Raw genomic sequence first — 20013 nt, 5'->3', positions numbered from 1 at the left:
GGGCAATCCAACAAGAAGATACAACAATTTTAAGTATGCACCCAACATGTGAGCACCTAAATACATAAATAATTAATAACAAACATAAAGGAGATAATTGATAGTAATACAGTAATACTAGTGAACTTTAACACCCCACTTACATCAATGAATAGATCATATAAGCAGAAAATCAATAAGGAAACAAGTTTTATATGAAAAACCCACACCTTATATCATAAATAGGAGAAAACTGAGAGCTTTCCCTCTACAGTCAGGACAAGACAAGGATGTCCACTCTCACCATTTTCTTTCAACAAAGTAGTGGAAGTCCTAGCCACAGCAATCAGAGGACAAAAAAAATAAAAGGCATCCAAATTGTCAAGGAAGAAGTAAAAGCTTCACTGTTTGCAAATGACGTGGTACTATATATTGAAAACCTGGAAGATTCCACCTGCTAGAACTGATAAATGCATTCAGTAAAGTCACAGGATACAAAAGTAATGTACAGAAATTCTGTTGCATTTCTATCTACCAGTAATGAAGCAGAAAAAACTATTGAGAAAATAATCCTATTTAGAATTGCACCCAAAGTAATAAAATACCTAGGAATAAACTTAACCAAAGAAGGGAAAGACTTGTGCAGTGAAAAATATAAAACATTGATGAAAGAAATTGATGATGACACAAAGACATGGAAAGACTATTCCATGCTCATGGGTTGGAAGAATAAATATTTTTGAAATTTCAGTCCTACCCAAAGCAATATACAGATTTAATGCAATCTCTATCAATATATCAACAGCATTTTCATAGAGTTACAGCAACCTTATTTGTAGGGAACCACAAAAGACACTGAATGGCCAAAGAAATCTTGAAAGAGAAAAACAAAACTGGAGATATCACGGTTCCAGACATCAAGTTATATTTCAGTGTTATAGTAATTGGCACAAAAATAGACACTTTGAACAATGGCACAGAATAGAAAACCCAGATATAAATCCACAATTATCAGTTAAATGTTGAAAAAGACAGAAAGAATATGCGATGGGGAAAAGTTTCTTCAAGAAATAGTGTTGAGAAAACTGGACAGCTACATGCAAAAGAATTAAACTGGACCACTTTTTCACAGCATATACAAACGTAAATTCAAAATGGATTAAAGATTTAAATGTGAGACCCGACATCATAAAAATCCCAGAAGAGAGTGCAGAGGCAGTAATTTCTCTGACATCTGCCATAGCAACATGTTTCTAGAGGTGTTTTTTTATGTCCCTGTGGCAAGGGAAATAAGGCAAAAATAGGCTATTGGGACTACATCAGAATAAAAAGCTTTTGTGCATTGAAGAAACAACCAACAAACATAAGAGACTTCCTGCTGAATGAGAGAAGATATTTGCAAATGACATATCTGATAAAGGGTTAGTATCCAAAATATATGAAGAACTGATACAGCTCAACACTCAAAAACACATAATTCAATTAAAATATGGGCAGAAGATATGAACAGAAACTTCTCAAAAGAGAACTTCTAGATTGCTCACAGACACATGAAAACATACTCAACATTTCTCATCATCATGGAAGTGCAAATCAAAATCACAATGGGCTATCACCTCACCCCTGTCAGAATGGCTAAAATCAAGCCCTCAAGACACATCAAGTGTTGGTGAGGATGTATAGAAAAAGGAATCCGTGTGCACTATAGGTGGGAATGCAAATTTGTACAGCCACTGTGGAAGACAGTATGGTGGTTCCACAAAATATTAAAAATAGAACTACTCAACTACTCTGTGACCTAGTACACTGGGTATTTTACCCCCAAAATTCAAAAACATTAAATTTGAGAAAACCTTAATTCAAAGGGATGGACATATGAACCTCTATGTTTATTTACTACAGCATTATTTACAATAGCCAAACTATGAAAGCACCCCAAATGTCTATCAATAGATTAATGGATAAAGAAGATGTTATATAACACACACACACATATACATACACATATATATGTATATACATAACGCAATATTAACCAGCCATAAAAAAAGAATGAAATCTTGCCATTTGCAACAGCATAGATAGAGCTATAGAGTATGACGCTAAGTAAAATAAGTCAGAGAAAGACAGTTACCATATGATTTCAGTCACATGTGGAATTTAAGAGACAAAATGAACAAACAACAACAACAAAAATGGAGACAAACCAAGAAACAGGCTCTTAAGTATAGAGAACAAATAGATGGTTACCAGAAAGAGGTGGGTGGGAGGATGGGTGAAATAGTTGAAAGGGATCAAGCGTACACTAATCTGGAAGAGCACTGAGTAATATATGGAACTGCTGAATCATCATTTTGTACTCCTGAAACTATTATAATACTGTATATTAACTACTCTGGAATTAAAATCTAAAGAAAGCAAAAGAAAAAAAGCAGTAGGTTTCCTTTTTATCCAGAACAACCATATAGTATTCATATTAGAGATAATTCTATTTATAATATTAGAACAGCATATTTAACAAAAAACGCACAGCGTTTTATATGAAGAAAAATATACTGAGGGACATAGATGAACAGTGAAGAAATAGAATTTGTATTTTAGTCTTGAAGGCTCAATATTATAAATATTTCAATTTTCCATTTTTTCTAAAGTGATATATAGATTTAAATCAATTTATTTCTAGATATAAGTGAAATTATTTTTTAGCTTAGCAGAATTATTATAGAATATATTGAGAAACAAAGCTGGTAATTATGTGAAAGAAGAATAAGAATTTGGTTGTTAAAGAATAGTATGTAATGTAATACTATAATAACTAAGGCAATGTAGTTCAGATTTGGTACTGAATGAAAAACCCAGAAACAGATTCAAATGAATGTAATAATTTATTATTTTATAGTTTTAGTTATTGAATTTTTTTTAAGTTTGAGAGAGAGAGAGAGTGTGTGTGTGGGGCAGAGAGGCAGAGGAAGAGAGAGACAGAATCCCAAGCAGGCTCCATGCTGAGTGAGGAGTCCAATGCAGGGCTTGATCCCATGACACAAGGATCATGACTGAGCTACCCAGGTGCCCCTGAAATTGTTTTTATACAAAGATAAAATAGTCAGAAAAAGTAAACCACTATGAAAATATGATTCTCGTGTAATCATAAGATACACCAAAATAAATTGCAGATAGATTTAAGATCCAAAATTAATAAATGATGTAAGAAGATCTTAGAAGAAATACTGGGTAGCAGGTATATGGTCTTGGCTAGAGCAAGGTTTTCTAAGCATTATGTTACTAACAAAGGAATATGTTCGTATATTTGGCTGTTATAAACTTAAAACTTTTATATGGTAAAAAATGTGTAAAGATAAATGCAATTCTTTAGAAAATGTTTTATATGAAGATCTTTTACAAATCTATAAGAAATATAAGTAGCCCTTCCCCCAAGTAGACAAAGGACACAAACAGGCAGGTTGTAATTTAGAAACACATAAAGGCAGTAAATGCATATGAATATATTCAACCTCACTAGTTATCAAATAAATGAAATTTAAAATAACAGTGGGATAGAAATTTTTTTATTACCATTTCAGTAAAAATCTTAGGAACAGACATTTCTAGTATTTGTGGATGAGTAATTAAAATGAGTAATCTTCTACTTTATTCTATTATTATGAATTAATACTTTTCTGTAAGAAAATATGCATCAAAAGTTTGGGGGGCACCTGGGTGGCTCAGTCAGTTAAGCGTCTGACTTCAGCTCAGGTCATGATCTCACAGTTCGTGGGTTTGAGCCCCGCATCGGGCTCTTTGCTGACAGCTAGCTCAGACCCTCGAGCCTGCTTCAGATTCTGTGTCTCCCTCTCTCTCTGTGACCCTCCCCTGCTCATGCTGTATTTATCTCTCTCTCAAAAAAAAAAAAAAAAAAGTTTGGGGATGACATAGGCCTTTCATTGAATCATTGCACTTATAAAAATTTATCACAAAGAAGAAAAGAGTGTACAGTGATTTTTGTATATGTATAATATAAAAAAATTTAATAGCAAAAATTTACCAATATGTCCACTCATAAAAAATATTGTTAAGTAAAAGTATACTGTTAAATGTACTTTCATTAGCTATTCTTATTTAGATGTATATTTATTATCATTGAAACATATCTATAACATTTAATAAAAAGAGCATATTGTGTAGGTATAGTAGAATCCAGTATAGATAAAAATTTTAAAATACATATATGTACTAGTTATATTTAGAAATAATGGGAAAAGATATATATTAAAGTTAACAGTAAGTTTTCTGTTTATGGTGAGATTTAAAAAAGTATTTATTTCTGAGTGGAAGAGAGAGAGACAGTGTGAGCAGGGGGGTGGTCAGAGAGAGAGGGAGGCACAGAATCCAAAGCAGGCTCCTGGCTCTGAGTTGTCAGCACAGAGCCCGATGTGAGGCTTGAACTCAGGAGCCGTGTGATAGTGAGCTGAGCTGAAGTCGGAACGCTTAACTGACTGAGCCACCCAGCCACCCCTGTTTATGGTGAGATATTTGTGAACTTAATTTTTTTTGATCTAAGTAACTAAAAAATTATTAAAAGTGGCATTTTAAAGAAAAATTCTAGAAAAAATAAAAATTCTAGAAGAAATAAATTTTTAAAAATTAAAATTTTAAATTTAAAAATTTTTAAAAATTATAGAAGAAATAATTTTCCACGCTTTCTTTTATTATTTGATATTATAGATAGTAATTATCCTGGTTACATTCTATCACCTTTTATAAATGTATGCCTTTTATTGTTGTATTATGCTTCAATAATAATTAGAGCTTTAAAAAAAATAGGGGATCTTCCTGAGATATAAAAACAGTCCTCAAAGTGGAAGATACTTTTCACAGTTTTTAATTTTAATTATGGATTAAACTATGGATTATAACCATGGTTTAATTTAGCCTCCTCCAATTGAGTAAAAATAAAGTTGAGGTGTGTCTGGATGACTCAATCAGTTAAGCATCCGATTTGGCTCAGGTCATGATCTCACAGTTTGTGGGTTTGAGCCCTGTGTGGGGCTCTGTGCTGACAGCTAGCTCAGAGGCTGGAGCCTGCTTCGGATTCTGTCTCCCTTTCTCTCTGACCCTCCCCTGCTCATACTGTATCTCTCTCTCTCTCTCTCTCTCTCTATCTCTCTCTTCGCTCTCTTGCCCTCTCTCAGAAATAAATAAAAACATTAAAAAAATTTAAAGTTGAAAAGTAATGTGGACATGAATATATTCAGATTATTGAAAGTTGTAATATTGACAGAAAAATGTCACAAATAATGCTTGATAAATGGTTACTATTTTACAAACAGGAAGCTGAAAGATTTAAGAATCAACTTGACTATTTCCTAAACCAAAGGAAAGAATTACTTAAAAATGAAGGGAAGAACAAGACAATGATGGAAATGGATATTAGCAAAATAAAAGTTGAAGATTCAAAACAGACACTATTGGAGAAAGAAACAAGGAAATCACTAGTTACAGATTCAGGTAGACAAAAGACAAATGCAAAAATCCAAGAACATTCGCAGGTAAGGATAAACCAAAATAGAGAAAACAGTATAAGAGAGAAAAACAGTAATATGTGCTATAAGAAGTTTGTCTTTTATATTGTTGCTTACTCCATTTGTATATATTATTTACAAAAATTCTATGCCCTGTTTTTTATTTTTTTTATTGCTTGGACTTGTTGCATTTTACATTGGTTATCACAAGTTACTATCTTGAATACAGATTTATACATTAGATATATATTGGTTTTGAATGATCATTTAAACACTTGAGATTTGAGAGCCAGAAAAAATAGTTCATAGACTAAAGAGAATTTGCTGTAAGTTAATAAAATTAAATATAAATGTAAAACTATGAGGAAAAAGCTCTCTTCAAATTTATCTTTTTACTGAAGCACAGTTGACACATAATGGTATATTAGTTTCATGTATACAACAGATTTGTTAAGTATATTTGTTATGCTTTGCTCACTGCAAGTATAGCTATTATCTGTGGGGAAAAAACTCTTGAAGAAGAATTTATGTTTGTTTCTGTTGTGTAGTAGATTCATAATAGACTAATAGTTTTATTAATATAATAGATCAGAATAGATTCATGTTTTAGAAGAGAAAAACAGTCAACACAGAAGCAACTTTATTGATAAATAATGGAAAGAGTTCAAGAAATAAAGCAAAGTTGTAGGGAATACAGTTTTGCTTGTCCTTGTTCTAGCAGTATAGCTACTGCCAGGTCTCTCATTTCTTAGTAGTATTTCATATTCTTTAGTGTTCTTCCTTCTTTTTTTCAGAATGCGAGTTATAATGTGTATTAGAGATAGCATAGTGAAACTAGCAAATAGGAAATTAATAAATAAGGTAAAATTAAAGGCCTAATACTCCAGCTTTTTAAGGAAACTCTCATCAGAGTGTTTTATCTTTATTCTAATCTGTTTTTGTATATCACTTCTTTAAGTTTTTACTTAAATTCCAGTCAGTTACCATATAGTATCATATTAGTTTCAAGTGTACAATTTTGTGATTCAATATTTGCATGTAACAGCTGGTCTTTATCATAAGTACACTTAATCCCCATCACCTATTTAACATTGTATACAACTTTAATTGTAAATTACTTCAGTTTCTTCTTGAAAAGATAAAAAATTAAATAAATTGCTCTTAGTGAGAGACAAATTATTAAGGTTATTAGGTTTTGTCTTTATTTTTATTTTTATTTTTTTACCCTGGATTGAATATAAAAGCAAATATTTTAGAAATGTAGGTTTCTGTGAAAAGTTTAAGACAAAACGCGGGAGCACAATTAAAAATGTGCTAGTCATCTTATATATCTTCTATCATTATATGATATATATTTTATCTATCTCCTGTCATTTTATATATATGTGCTAGTCATTTACACATCACTGTAGTATAACTATTAACACCTCCATTTTGAAGAAGAAACTGAAACTTAAAACATTAGCTATGTAACAACAGAGTAATATTGAGTAGACTTCAAACCCAGATCTTTCTGGCTCCAAAATCATTGACAGGATATCTTCTTTGCTTGTCTGTGTGGCTGCATTTGAACTCTCACCTTTGTTAAAATCTCAAGATTTTTCCCCTAAATTCAAAATGAAGGCTGCCCTATGCAACAAGTTATATATAGAAAGTGTTAGATTAAATACAAAGATGCATTTGAAAGAGCACCTTTATTACCTAAGCATTTTACCAAGTAACTTCATTACATTTAACATGGGAAAGTGACTTTTATTTTTAGCGGTTTTATACATAGATTAACACACACCTCTCTTCTTTTGTGTTCAGTTTAACACTCACTATTAAATATCTACTATATACTAGGTTCTTTGAATGGATGCCATATATAATATCATTTATTCAGATTGTCTGGCTCTGGTAATAATGAAACGGGGAATCCTTACTGAAGATTTTGATGGCATTGAAATTGTTCATACTCACTGTTTCCGCGATCTTATAGTAATTCTTTAACTATAACCTTACTTTTTTCCCAACCACTATATTAAAACTATTTTTGTCAAGATTATAACAAATCTACTTGATCTTATGCTAAACGATCTTTATAGTTTTATCTCATTCTCTTAGCTCCATTTGATATGTTTGACTGTTTATTTCTTTTTAACATAGTTTGGATTTTGTTTTAGAGGCAGCATAATTATTTGGTTTTCTTTGTGTTTTTCTGGTACTGTGTTTTAGTCTCCTTTCATACTGTCCATTCTTTAACTGTTAGTGTTTCTCTGAGATTCTCTTTATTCCACATATTCTTTCTGAGCATGCTTATACACCTTTATGACTTCAAGTGCCACATAAATCTTGGATCTCTAATCAAGATATCACCTAATTTCTCCACCTATTATCCATCAGCATACTGAATTTATCTACTGTAATAGTCCATAGCACCTAGGATTCATCATGTCCTAACATGTTTTCCTCTTAGAGTGCTTCTCCTAGTAGTTACAGTTTCTTGGCATCTTCATACACCTGATTGCTGAAACTAGAATCTTGGGAATCATTTTTGTCTTTTCTGGGTTTTTTTTTTCAGTCCAATTAATACCAATTAAATTCTGTTCATTTTTTTCCAGTTTTACTGACCATTCCCAGGCTGCCACCAAGATTCTAACTGCTGTCCCCTTCTCTAGAATTTACTGTCTTTAGTCCAATCTCCATGTTGATATCTAGTAATCTTTCAAATTGAAATCTGTTCATTTTAACCTTCTTGCCTAAAATCTTTAATGGTTCTTATTGTTCTTATATTGGAATACAAATTTCTAATTATTGGATTAAGACTCTGTCAAATCTGGCCTTTCCTGAGATGCCAGCCTCATTTTTTCATTAGCCCCCCAGCCCATTGCACATAACTTCATAAGCACACCTACATATAAAGGTATATTTATGCTTCAGCAACACTGAACTTCCTTAAGCTAATGGAAATACTATGTTTTCTGTCACCTTCATGATTTTGCATAATTTGTTCTTTGCTTTCACTATTCACCAGGTGATATCGGATTACTCTGGCCTATCTTCAACAAAGATCCTTCAGTTTAGCCTGAATCTCCCTTACCCCTGATGTTTCCTCTTAATAATTCTCCATTGACTACCAACCTACTATTTGGCTATAAATTTCTACTTTTCCATAGTATATTAGTAATTGAACACAGTTCTATACTGAGGTCTATTTTTTCCTATTGCAATGGCTTTTTATAAAATCTGTTTTTATCACTCTATTGTCCAGCTCTGATTTTTCTTTGACAACACTTTAATTGCATCTTTATGAGAGATGATGGACCAGAGGACCCGGCTAAGCCTTATTTCTCGATTTCTGACTCACAGATACTATGAAATAATACATGTTTGTTGTCTAAGCCACTAAGTTTTAGAGTAATTTATTATACACCAAATGATAACATAGTACTTTTTGTTCCTCATTCATTTTTTTAACCAGATGAATTTTAGGAAATGAGAGAGGGAAAAACAACTTAGGTGATGGTCTCATGGTTTGTGAGATCGAGCTCTGCATCAGGCTCTGTGCTGACAGATTGTGGAACCTGCTCGAGATTCTCTCTCTCCCCTCTCTCTCCTCCCCTTCCCAACTGGTGTGCCCATGTGTGCTCTCTCTCTAAAAAAATTTTTTAAATAAATAAACTTTAAATGGCACCTCTATACTTAAACAGAAAACTTGGGACTTAAACATAGCTTCTGTTACTTACAGAGACTAGAAACTAGGAACTCTAATCCAGCCTCTTTATCTGGGACAGTAACCAGATTCTGGAGTATACTCAGAATCTTAAGAATCAAAATCTGTCCCTATAAGCTTCAGTGGACATTTGCATAGAACAATGGTTTAGGAGTTGGACTCACCAATTTATTCCCAATCAGTCAGTCAGGAGTGCAGACAAAAGCTTCAAAAATGTGCAAATATTGGGGACCCGGATGAGTGTTCTGGGAGACCAGTGATGAATCTAATCCTGAGTCATGGCACTATAACTGTCAAAGAAAAATAAGAGGTGGCAGTAAAGTGGTAAAATCAGATTTTAAAAGAATCTTTGATGCTGAGAACAAACCGAGGGCTGATGGAGGTGGGGGGGTGGAAGGGCGGTGATGGGCATGGAGGAAGGCACTTGTGGGGATGAGCACTGGGTGTTATATGGAAACCAACTTGACAATAAACTATTAAAAAAAAGAATCTTTGTCAGTGTTGGCCTTGGCTGCATTTGTCTCAGGACCTAACAAGAGGGGATGTTCTTCTGGCCTCAAGTAACTATTGCTAGGCTTCAGATATATGCAGGATGTTGCTGGAGATGTAGTTCTTTGCCATGGAGGTCTCTCTTTAAGACTCCTTACAACATTGAAGCGATGGCAGAAGTGGAGAGAGAGGGAAAGTGGCAGAGAAGGAGGGAGGTAGAATCAATCTCAGAAGTGATATCCTGTCACTTTTGCCATTAGAAGTAGAAGTAGTCCCCAGGGCCAGCCCAGACACAAGGGAGGATAATATAACAGGCATGAATACCATGAAACAGAGATCACGGAGGACCATTTAGAGACTGCCTATAAGTAAACTGTGGTATAAGTTGAATGCTAAATAAGCAGTTTAGTCTTCAATTTTCAGAAAAGGAAGAACTGCTGAAAGTACTTGGGTAAAGGAGAAATATGTAAGATCTGTATTTAAAAAATAATTGTGCATCAGCGAGGCAGATGGAGTCTTCATTTATATTGATCTTATAATGTCTAAGGTCTTACCTTTATATTATAACTATAAATATATTTCACTTATTTTGCTTATATAGGTCTCTTAGGTATTACAGTGCTTTGTTTGGCTGCGGAGCTGTGATACTTGCTAATATCAAGAGAGGGTTTTCACAAGTGAGATGGCATGTTCCCAATGCTCTTGGGCCTGGCTTCATAGGGAAGCCGGCTTATCACTCTGTGCCACTAGTGACAGAAACTTAAAATCTAAAAGAGTGAAAGAAAAATATTCAGAACTTCTACTACTGACCATTAGATTACATTACATAAAAGGTCATATTTACATCTTAATGACATACTTAGGAAGTAGTTCCTCTTTGTTTTCATACCTAATTTTAAAGCTGCTAATTAGAGTAGTACTCTTTTGTAAGGTAGAGGTTAAAGTAAGACCTATTATCATTTCTATGTATCAGGAGCTAAACATTTTTCTATAAAACTCTTAGTTAATGGAGGATGATAATACTTTATAAAAATGTTAGAGGAAAATAAGATAATGTTTATGAAATGCTTTTGTATATCGTGAAGCACTATGTGAATGTTAGGCTTTATTATCATGTAGTTCTGTCTAGTTATCTACATAAGCCATATTAAAACCCATGGTGCACTGGGTGTTATATGGAAACCAACTTGACAATTAATTATGAAAGAAAAAAATGAAAAAAAAAAAAAAAAAAACCATGGCAGTGTATTACTCTTGTCACATATGGGCCCAAAATGTGCAATGGCTTACATGCAATAGAAACTTATTTCCTCGTGTAAATACTTCCAGGAAGTTCAGAGTGTGTGTTTGTGTTAGGAAGTCCTGCTCTATCAGTTCATTCAGGTATTCTGGCATATGGGTTTTTGCCATTTTACATTGGCTTCGTGGGCCATATTGGGTATAGACATCCAGCTACTAGAAAAGAAAATGAAGACCAGATATGAGTCTTTTCATTGATCAGGCTAGAAGGGGTACGCATCATTTTCTCTCATAATTAATTTACCACATTTAACTGCAGAAGGAATTTAGATATGTAGACTAGTAATGTGCCTTAAGAAAAAAAAATTAGTTTGTTGAACACCAGAAGTCTTTGCCACAGGTGAGTAAGGATAAAGCTAGCTAATCTCTGTATGAAAGAAAAAAATGTTAGGTAACATTCTGGCCTGGGATAAAATCTAGCATCAGCATTATGCTATAGGAAAACATGTTATCTTTCCAAGAGGTAAGCTATTAATAAAATCACACTCTTAAGGTCACTAGATTCCTACAGTTTTGATCAAACACCTCAATAAGCATATTTTGAGCATGGATTCTCAATATACGTTTACAAATTATTTACTTTTTTTTTTTTAAATGTTTATTTATTTCTAGGAGACAGAGAGAGAGACAGCGTGAGCAGGGGAGGGTCAGAGAGAGAGGGAGTCACAGACTGAAACAGGCTCCAGGCTCTGAGCTGGCAGTCAGCACAGAGCCTGACGCGGGGCTCAAACCCACGAACCGTGAGATCATGACCTAAGCGAAAGTCGGACGCTTAACCGACTAAGCCACCCAGCCACCCCCAAATTATTTACTTTTTTAAAGTTTATTCATTTATGTTAAGGAGGTGGGGGTGGGACAGAGAAAGAGAGGAAGAGAGAGCAGGCTCCGTGCTGTCAGCACAGAGCCCAACGCAGGGCTTCATTTCAGGAATGTACTGTGAGATCAGGACTTGAGCCAAAACCAAGAGTTGATTGCTTAACCAACTGAGCCACTCTGGTGCCCCTACAAAAATTTTAAATTATCAAAAAGCACTATTATATTACTATACTATGTGTTATTATCACCACATTAGTATACTATTGGCATTTGAAGTATAAATGCTTCAAAAAGAATATTTAAAAGATTGAACAATTATGTGATGTAATTTAGTTATGTAATGGATATGTTTAAAATAGTTTTTATTTACTATAAATGCAAAGCCCTCTGCTTTCATTTAGAAATATAATTTTGGTACTAGTTCATCTTCTACAATATCTTTTCCAATGCCAACTATGATAATTTCTTAGCGTTTGGACACTTTAATCTTACAAAGTGTCATATTTTAAAACTTGCTTTGAATGGTATTTTTCTGAATAATTTAATGTAAGTATTTGATGTGCATATTTAGTGTATTTAAATTGAGTATTTTTTATCACAGATCTCAGTTGTCACAAATGGAAGCCCAACTGACAAAAGGTAAAACATTTAAAAATATTCTTTATCTAATCTTTATCAGTTTATATGCCTGCATGGCAATATAGCCATTCTAAATATAGTATCATAAAACTCCTTAATTTATATCTTTGCTTACAATATTGTACTCTTTGAAACTAATGTTTAAAACTTTAGATGTTGTCAAAGGTTGACAATTTCAGATACTGTAAAAGTAAAAACTTTTAAGTGAAAAATTTACACGAAGGACCAGATCTGATATACAAAGCCATTTTCCCTTCTCTCCCCCTGCTCCAAAAACAATTAAATTTTCATGAGAAACTGAACATGACCCTGGTTTTAAAAATGTTTTTTGCTTAAAAACATTTTTTTTTTATCTTGGGGAAAACACTTATGAGTGTGATTACTTACCTCATTCAGAGTCTTGACCTCTGTACATAAAACAACTCACTTAAAAATTTGTTTTTCATTTTATTTTTGCTTAATCACTCATTTTTTGCATGCACATAAATAATAGTTGGTTGGTGTATCCAATTAAATCTTATAGTTTTCACTAGTGAGTCTGTTTGATTAACATATTATGATTCATAGACCTATTCACAAATAAGTCAAGAAACAGAAATCCTGAACCAGATAGATTAGTGAAACAGCAAATTCTTTCAAAAGTTAGGTAGCTATTCAATGAGAATAAACTATGTCAATATTTCTTTTCAGTCATTGACTTGAATTATTAATTTTGGCCTTGACTGCCACACAGAAAAGAGGAAAGTATTATGTAGTAGTGTGCATTTCTTTGCTTCATTACTATTTTTACTATTTCTAGCTTACAGACCCAGATGAATTAGCAAGAATTAGGTAATAAATTTAATGATTAATGGCCAGAAGTTTTGAAATGGTCCAGTTTAATGTCTGAAGTGACTAAATTTTAAGTGTATTTTTTTTGATCTCTCAGGAGAAGATTATACATATTTATTTGTTGCTCTGTAAACTTATTATGGGTAGAGTTATTGTCATTATGATTACACATGGTCAGTATTATGAATATTTGAGAAAGTATAGGAAAAAGTATTAATGATTATCTTCAACTTTAATTGGAATTTAACCAGCTTATGAGATGTAGAAATAGAAACAAAGCATGATACTTTTATATTCATGTTAAGATTTGGTAGAGCATGGCATACTACTATAGTTTTTCTATGTGAAAATGTTGGAAAGCTAATAATTTGTCACCCTGAAGAAGATGAAGCGATAACTTTTCATATAAGTTTTTTTTTTAAGTATTGAATGTTTAGTTGCTGTTATTGAATTTGATAGACTGTACATTTGGTGAATCTCAGAATGTAGAAATACTGGCTTAAACGAAAGTATTTTAAATAAAATCTCTACTTCCTATGAGCTTTTGGAAAAATCTTGAAGAAGGGCTATGATAGCATTGCTGTGAGTTATTACTCTGGCCAGTCTCCACTCTACTTGGTCAATAAGTCACAATTAAGAGTAATGAGAAGTGGGAGGATAAAAGAAGGGTTGCATGGAGAATAGTAGCCTAAGGACGATAGGACAAGACATCAAGAACAGAAAAAGTTCATAGAATGAATATCAAAAATTTATTCTTAAATGGCTTTTCCCCCATTAATGTTAATTCATGCAGTGTTCCCTAACTTCAGGAGAAAGATCATTTCCATTCAATTTTGTTCAAACAGGGAAATATGCACTGAGTGTCCATGCTGTGCAAGGCACTGTACTAGATATTATGTATATGTATATAGTACAAAGATGACAGCTGTAACATCTTTGCCCTCAATGCATTAATGTTCTACTAAGGCTGACAAGACATGTACATAAATAAGTACATTTAATGCGGAGATGCATTCAATAAAAAGTTACCAAGAGGATGCACCAAAAAAGAAGGAAAAGTTGTTTCTGGCTGGATTGAGAATAACAGCATTTAATTTAAGAAAGATAGCTGGGTTGGATTTTAACAGGGAAATTTGAAGAAAAGGTGTTATGTGTGGACTGAACAGTTGGAGCAAAGACAAGTGTGTTTAGAATCTACAGAGTGTGCCACGCAAAGATCAGTACGTTTTTGTTGTTGTTGCTGTTAGTTTAAACTGAGAGAAAATGGGAGATAGGACATGAAATAGATTGCTTTAGCTTGATAGGTTTTATAGTTTTCCCTTAACAGCTGTAGGTTGAATATTGCTAAATATAATAAAATTCAAACTATTGAGCACATGACATAATATTATTCATCAAACTTCATTTTGATCCTAATAGATCCTAATAGAATTTCTGAAATACTTTGGAAAAGTCTCCCAAGCCTTCAGAGAATGGATGGGAGCGAAGTAAGGAGATCCCACCTGAACAGACACATGGTACTGATTACAATAAAGTACATTTTTTTTTGCGCTTTACAACATTGAGCAATTTATTTTGGCTTAGGGAATGAGTTAGTGGCAAATATTTAATCAACACAGTAGATGTTAACAATTTATATTTCACATCATATGTGGTGTTACCTTTTCTCAAATGTTTTATAGCATTGAAATTTACACTTTTTGGATATGAAAATATTAACTATTTCTTAGTGTTTTATTTTTAAGAGTTATGTCTCCAAACTTACTTCTTTCTAAATCCTTATTTTTTTTACAACTCCCCCTCAACACTAATTAAGTATATAAAGCACAAAAACATATATACAAAAGAGGAAGTGTATTAATATGTGTCCATTTTTTCCTCCATTGATTATATGATTAGCCATCAAATTTACTCACTCATTTAGTCAGTAAACTTAATCATTCAACAAATATTTTTGTCAACTTCATATGTCAGGTACTCTTTTGAACATTGGTTTTTAATGATAAATAACACAAATAAGCTCTCTTCTCTTGTGATGTTTACATTATAGTGGAAAATACAGGCAGTAAACAAGTGGAAGTACATGAACAAGATAACTTCAGAGAGTAATAAATGAAGATAATAAAACTCCCTCTCTGATAGAGAGTCACAGGGAAGGATAATTTAGATTTGGTGATCAAGAAAGGTATTATGTATGAAGAAAAGAGATTATCTAATTATGAAATAAAAACCTTTTAAAATATTTTGCCTCTTTCCATTTTTACCAGAATAAACTACAAATGGAGATTTACCTTTTTAAAAACTCTAAAGGAGACTTTATAATTTCTTCAGTTAACTGGTATGCAAGAAACATATTACTAGTGGCCCCAATTGTAGGTGTAAGGTAGATTTTATAGAGTATACCACACAAACTAAGAAGCAGTAAAGGGTACGATATCCCCTAAACTTTCATTATTGTGTAGAAAAGCACATTGAATTCTCCATAAGAAGTACTCCTGAGAGGGACTTCCTCCTCACATAGCCATACAGAAAATTTGGGAGGGGATAGAGAACATCTAGTCAGTCATGTTACAGTGAGAGATTCCCGCTTAGGGCAATGGTCTTGTTAGAAAAAGGGAACTCCTGGAGGAGTAGGCATTTTGTATATTAACATAGCTGGTATCAGTGAGAGCTGTTTTTCCATTCAACAGTCCTGGTGAGCCAGCTCTGCCAAACAACCAAAAGGGAGAATGGAGAGAGCCACCAGGGCCATCCTCTAAAAAAGATTTATCTTTCCTCTGTCCACTTCTTGGTCTTGGGGTCTTACTAATATGTCTCTTCATTAGCTCTGGCTGACACCTGGTCCTGATTATAACAAGGTCCATAGTTTTGCCTGGGAGAAAGATGTCAGTAAGGTACACAGTGGGTTAGGTTTGGGTGCAAACCCAGCATGGATGAATAAATACATACATGTGCGTGTGTATGTATATATGTGCGCGCGCGCACACACACACACACACACACACACACACACTATAAGCTTTACTTCCTGGATGTAATGGTAAAAAAAAAAAAAGGCTCTTTTGGAATATCTATATAATATCTGCGGTAAGAGAGAAATTTATTCATTATCTCCCTTGATATCCATTCTCCAACCATTTCCCGAGGTCAGATATGTTCACACCTGAAAAACAGATCTGTTATTCCTTCCTAGAGTTGAGATTGTTATTTTTATGCAATGATAAATTCAGCAGGGACCCCAAAGTTACTATTTTTCCCTCAGAAGTCCCCTGGAGGGTTAAAAGAGGATGTTTGCGGAAGAGTATGATGCAAAGACAATGTCCATCTTTTAAAAGAACAGTCTGCTTTGTCCATTCCACTGACATAAAGGGAATATATTATTATCTTGAAATAGTATTTTCTTTCACTCTTTAATTCCAAAGTGCAGTGGAGCTCAACCAATGCAGAGAGACTCTTAAAGGATACGGCAGCCTATAACTTGTAAACAACAAGGAGAGGCTGGATTGACAGTGCTACAGAGGTTTTTTTTAAAGAGAGTGATTTAAATGGCAAGTAGAATAGGCTTGATGGGCAACAGTGGCTTCTCTGTCTTCTAGATAAATTCATTATTAAACATCTTATTCCTTCACTGTGGTATAGATTTGAAGATGGCCCCAAGTCCATAGTAGACAGTATGGTCATACATTCTAGATTGGCTTTTTCATTTCAGATATTTTCCTTTAGACTTAGTTATTTCTTGTGGACATGTACATATGAAAAATAAGGATTGAGTTTGTTACTAAGTTGTTCTACCTATCTCCTTGGGTAGGGAGTGTCTCAGAAAAGTATATGTATTTAATAGGTTTGTCCTCGGTGGTCTAATGAACTGACCCGTGCAACTAGGCCATTAGCAATGGCTCATGGACATTTTTAAAAGTATAATTCAATCTAAGAGTGTGCTCTGTATATATGAACAATGCCTGAAATTCACCTAGTTTTGAAGAATGTCCAATTCCATGAGATTTTAACAGTTTACCATTATTCTGGTAGACAAATGCAATATTTCATTAGATTTTATGACTTTGGAGAGAGACTGTTGGATCAGTGAATCATTTTCTTCTCAGGTGGCAAATCTTGTAGGCAGGGGTCTAAATCAATGATTTGGTTAAAACAGCAAGGGAGTATCTCTGTGTCTAGTGAGTGTGTGGATATATTTTGTTAATTTGGCTAAGGTCTTAAGGACTAGGATTGACCCTTGATTGGATGTGCTAAGTCAGTTGCCTTTTCAATAGAACTTTCTGAGACTTGTACCACCTTATGAGACTTTAGTTTTCTTTGCAGCTTTCCCTGATCAGGATGATCTTTCTAGCACTTATGAAATTTAAAAATATAGCATTTCACATCAGTTTTTATCATATATACAGATTCAGTAGTTATAAAATATAAAGCCATTAAAATATTCTCCTTTTTGGGGCACCTGGGTGGCTTAATTGGTTAAGCATCTGACTCTTGATTTTTGCTCAGATTATGATCTCACAGTTCATGAGTCCGAGCCACCCCCATCAGGCTATGCACTGACAGCACAGAGTCTGCTTGGAATTCTCCACTTCCTTCTCTCTCTATCTCTCTCTGCCACCACCCACCAACCCTCTCTCTCAAAACTAAATAAACATTAAAAAAATGTTCTCCTTTATACTCATTGCAAATGTGTACTCACAATACATTTAGCATTTACAGGGCTAACATAGAGATCTAAGCTGGAATGCAAGGGGAAAGGAGTAATGCTACAGCACTAACAGGGCTGCATTGAAGAAAAGGCTAGAGACACTCCCACCTCCAACTTTATCCCCCCCTTCCCTTTTTCCCCCTTTGGTCTTTTGAAAGCTTTGCTTCAGCACTAGGAGCTGATTTAAACTTTTTCTCTTCCACCTGGAGGAAAGAGTAACTACAAACTAGTTTTTATGGCCCTTGACACATCCAAAGCCCACTTTTGGGTATGTTTAGGACCTTTATCCTCCCACTTGGTGGAGAGAACAAAAACCAAAGACTTCACTCAGACTGTATCTTTTCCCTTCATTTCACCAGAAAAGTAGCCAATTCTAGCAAGCCAGTTCTCCTAGAGTTGAGTGTGTTTTCAAATTCCACAGATAAACTTTTACCTCTCAGCTGCTATTTTATACCATAGATGACTACATAGCCACCTAAAATTCATCATATTCCATCCCAACCTTTCATTATTCCTTTTCCCAAACAATGCTTTCTTCATATTTTAGTGAGTCCCCTGGGGCCATTCTAGTGAATACCATTGCTGATGCCGACTATGTTGGGGATCCCCAAGACCATCCCTAGGTACAGTGATTTACTAAGAGGACTTACATGGCTCAGCACATAGTCATTATTATGATATTAAAGCAAAAGGATACAAAGCAAAATCATCAAATGCAAAAGGTATATGGGGCTTTTAAATACAGAGAACAAACTGAGGATGAAAGGGAGTTAGGGGGCAGTGGGGAGGGGAAAGTACGTGATGGGCATTGAGGAGGGCACTTGTTGGGATGAGCACTGGGTGTTTTATGTAAGCAGTGAATCATGAAGCCAAGAGCACACCATATACACTGTATGTAAGCTAATTTGACAATAAATTATATATAAAATTTATTTCCATATATAATTTCCATATATATAAGGTATATAGTGCAAAGTTTGGAGACACCATGTATAAGCATCCAAAAGTTCTCTCTTAGTGGAGTCACATAGGACATGCGTAATTATTCCAGCAACAAACTGTGACACATGAAATATTGTCTACCAGATAAGCTCATTAGAGACTCAGTACCCAGGGTTTTTTTACTGGTAGCTGGTCATATAGATACGCAGTGCCTACCATGTACCAAAAATCCATACTCCCAGAAGGAAAGCAATTGTTCAGGATAAAGCACATTGTTTTGCACGGTTTCGGCACAGGGAGCCACTCTTATCAGTACTCGGGATAGTGGAAACCCCGGCAACTTACTAGATGCCAGCCACGGGCCAATCTTGTAAATAGGCCTATTTAAGGATAAAAGTTTCATCCCTGCTATATTATTTTCTACACACCATGTAAGATTCAGTACATAGCTAGTTTAGGAATGCTTGAGATTTCAGTCTCCTGAAGAGCCAGAAAGGTCAGGGCACCATCTCAGTTTGTACTGTGTAATTGTTAAGATCGTTCCAAATTTTGTATCAGCCCAATAGTTTTCCTCCCTTCTGTTTCAAGAGAGACAAACCACAAAGTAGCTTATCCATCCAATTTTCTTAAGTCCCTTTCAGGCTTTAGTATTGGCCTGTTACCTTTCACTATTGGCTTTGCTGACCTAGCCTCTTTGACTTTCCCTTAGTAAATAAGGTGCTATAGACACTTACTTATAAGCTTATTGCTTTTTCTTTCATAGCAAATCTGCTCCAAGATTTCTAAGAAATCTTCCCATTTCTGGGCTTCAGTGGTCTATGAACTATGTGGCTGTCATACCCACTTAGAGGTTATGGTGTTCCATATCTCGGTGGCTACCTGGGCTCTAGCCATTGTAGTTTGGCTATGAAATTTGCCTCTCTGGGGCTTTTGTGACTATATATAATATGGCCACCAAGATACTGGCCATTCTAACTCAACATTTTGTCTGACATAAGGCTTCCAGTTGGTTTATTTTCCACCTCAGTGGTGACCCAATCAAACTATTTCTGTTTTCAAAAGCTATAATATCCAGGTAA

General features: G+C 34.3%; 1 protein-coding gene across 1 annotated transcript in view; it reads left to right on the top strand.

Moving 5' to 3' along the window:
* The window catches only part of CCDC7 (coiled-coil domain containing 7), a 118212-nt gene that overhangs the window by 89037 nt on the left and 9162 nt on the right, over positions 1–20013 (top strand). The window contains exons 17-18 of the mRNA XM_039248651.1: positions 5307–5525; positions 12419–12456. Coding sequence (XP_039104582.1) covers positions 5307–5525; positions 12419–12456 — 257 coding nt within the window. The remainder of the gene's footprint in view (positions 1–5306; positions 5526–12418; positions 12457–20013) is intronic.

Source organism: Hyaena hyaena, unplaced genomic scaffold (assembly GCF_003009895.1).
Source record: "Hyaena hyaena isolate Hyena2069 unplaced genomic scaffold, ASM300989v1 scaffold_314, whole genome shotgun sequence".
Taxonomy (NCBI): Eukaryota; Metazoa; Chordata; class Mammalia; order Carnivora; family Hyaenidae; genus Hyaena; species Hyaena hyaena.
This window is presented reverse-complemented; position numbering and strand designations above follow the sequence as displayed.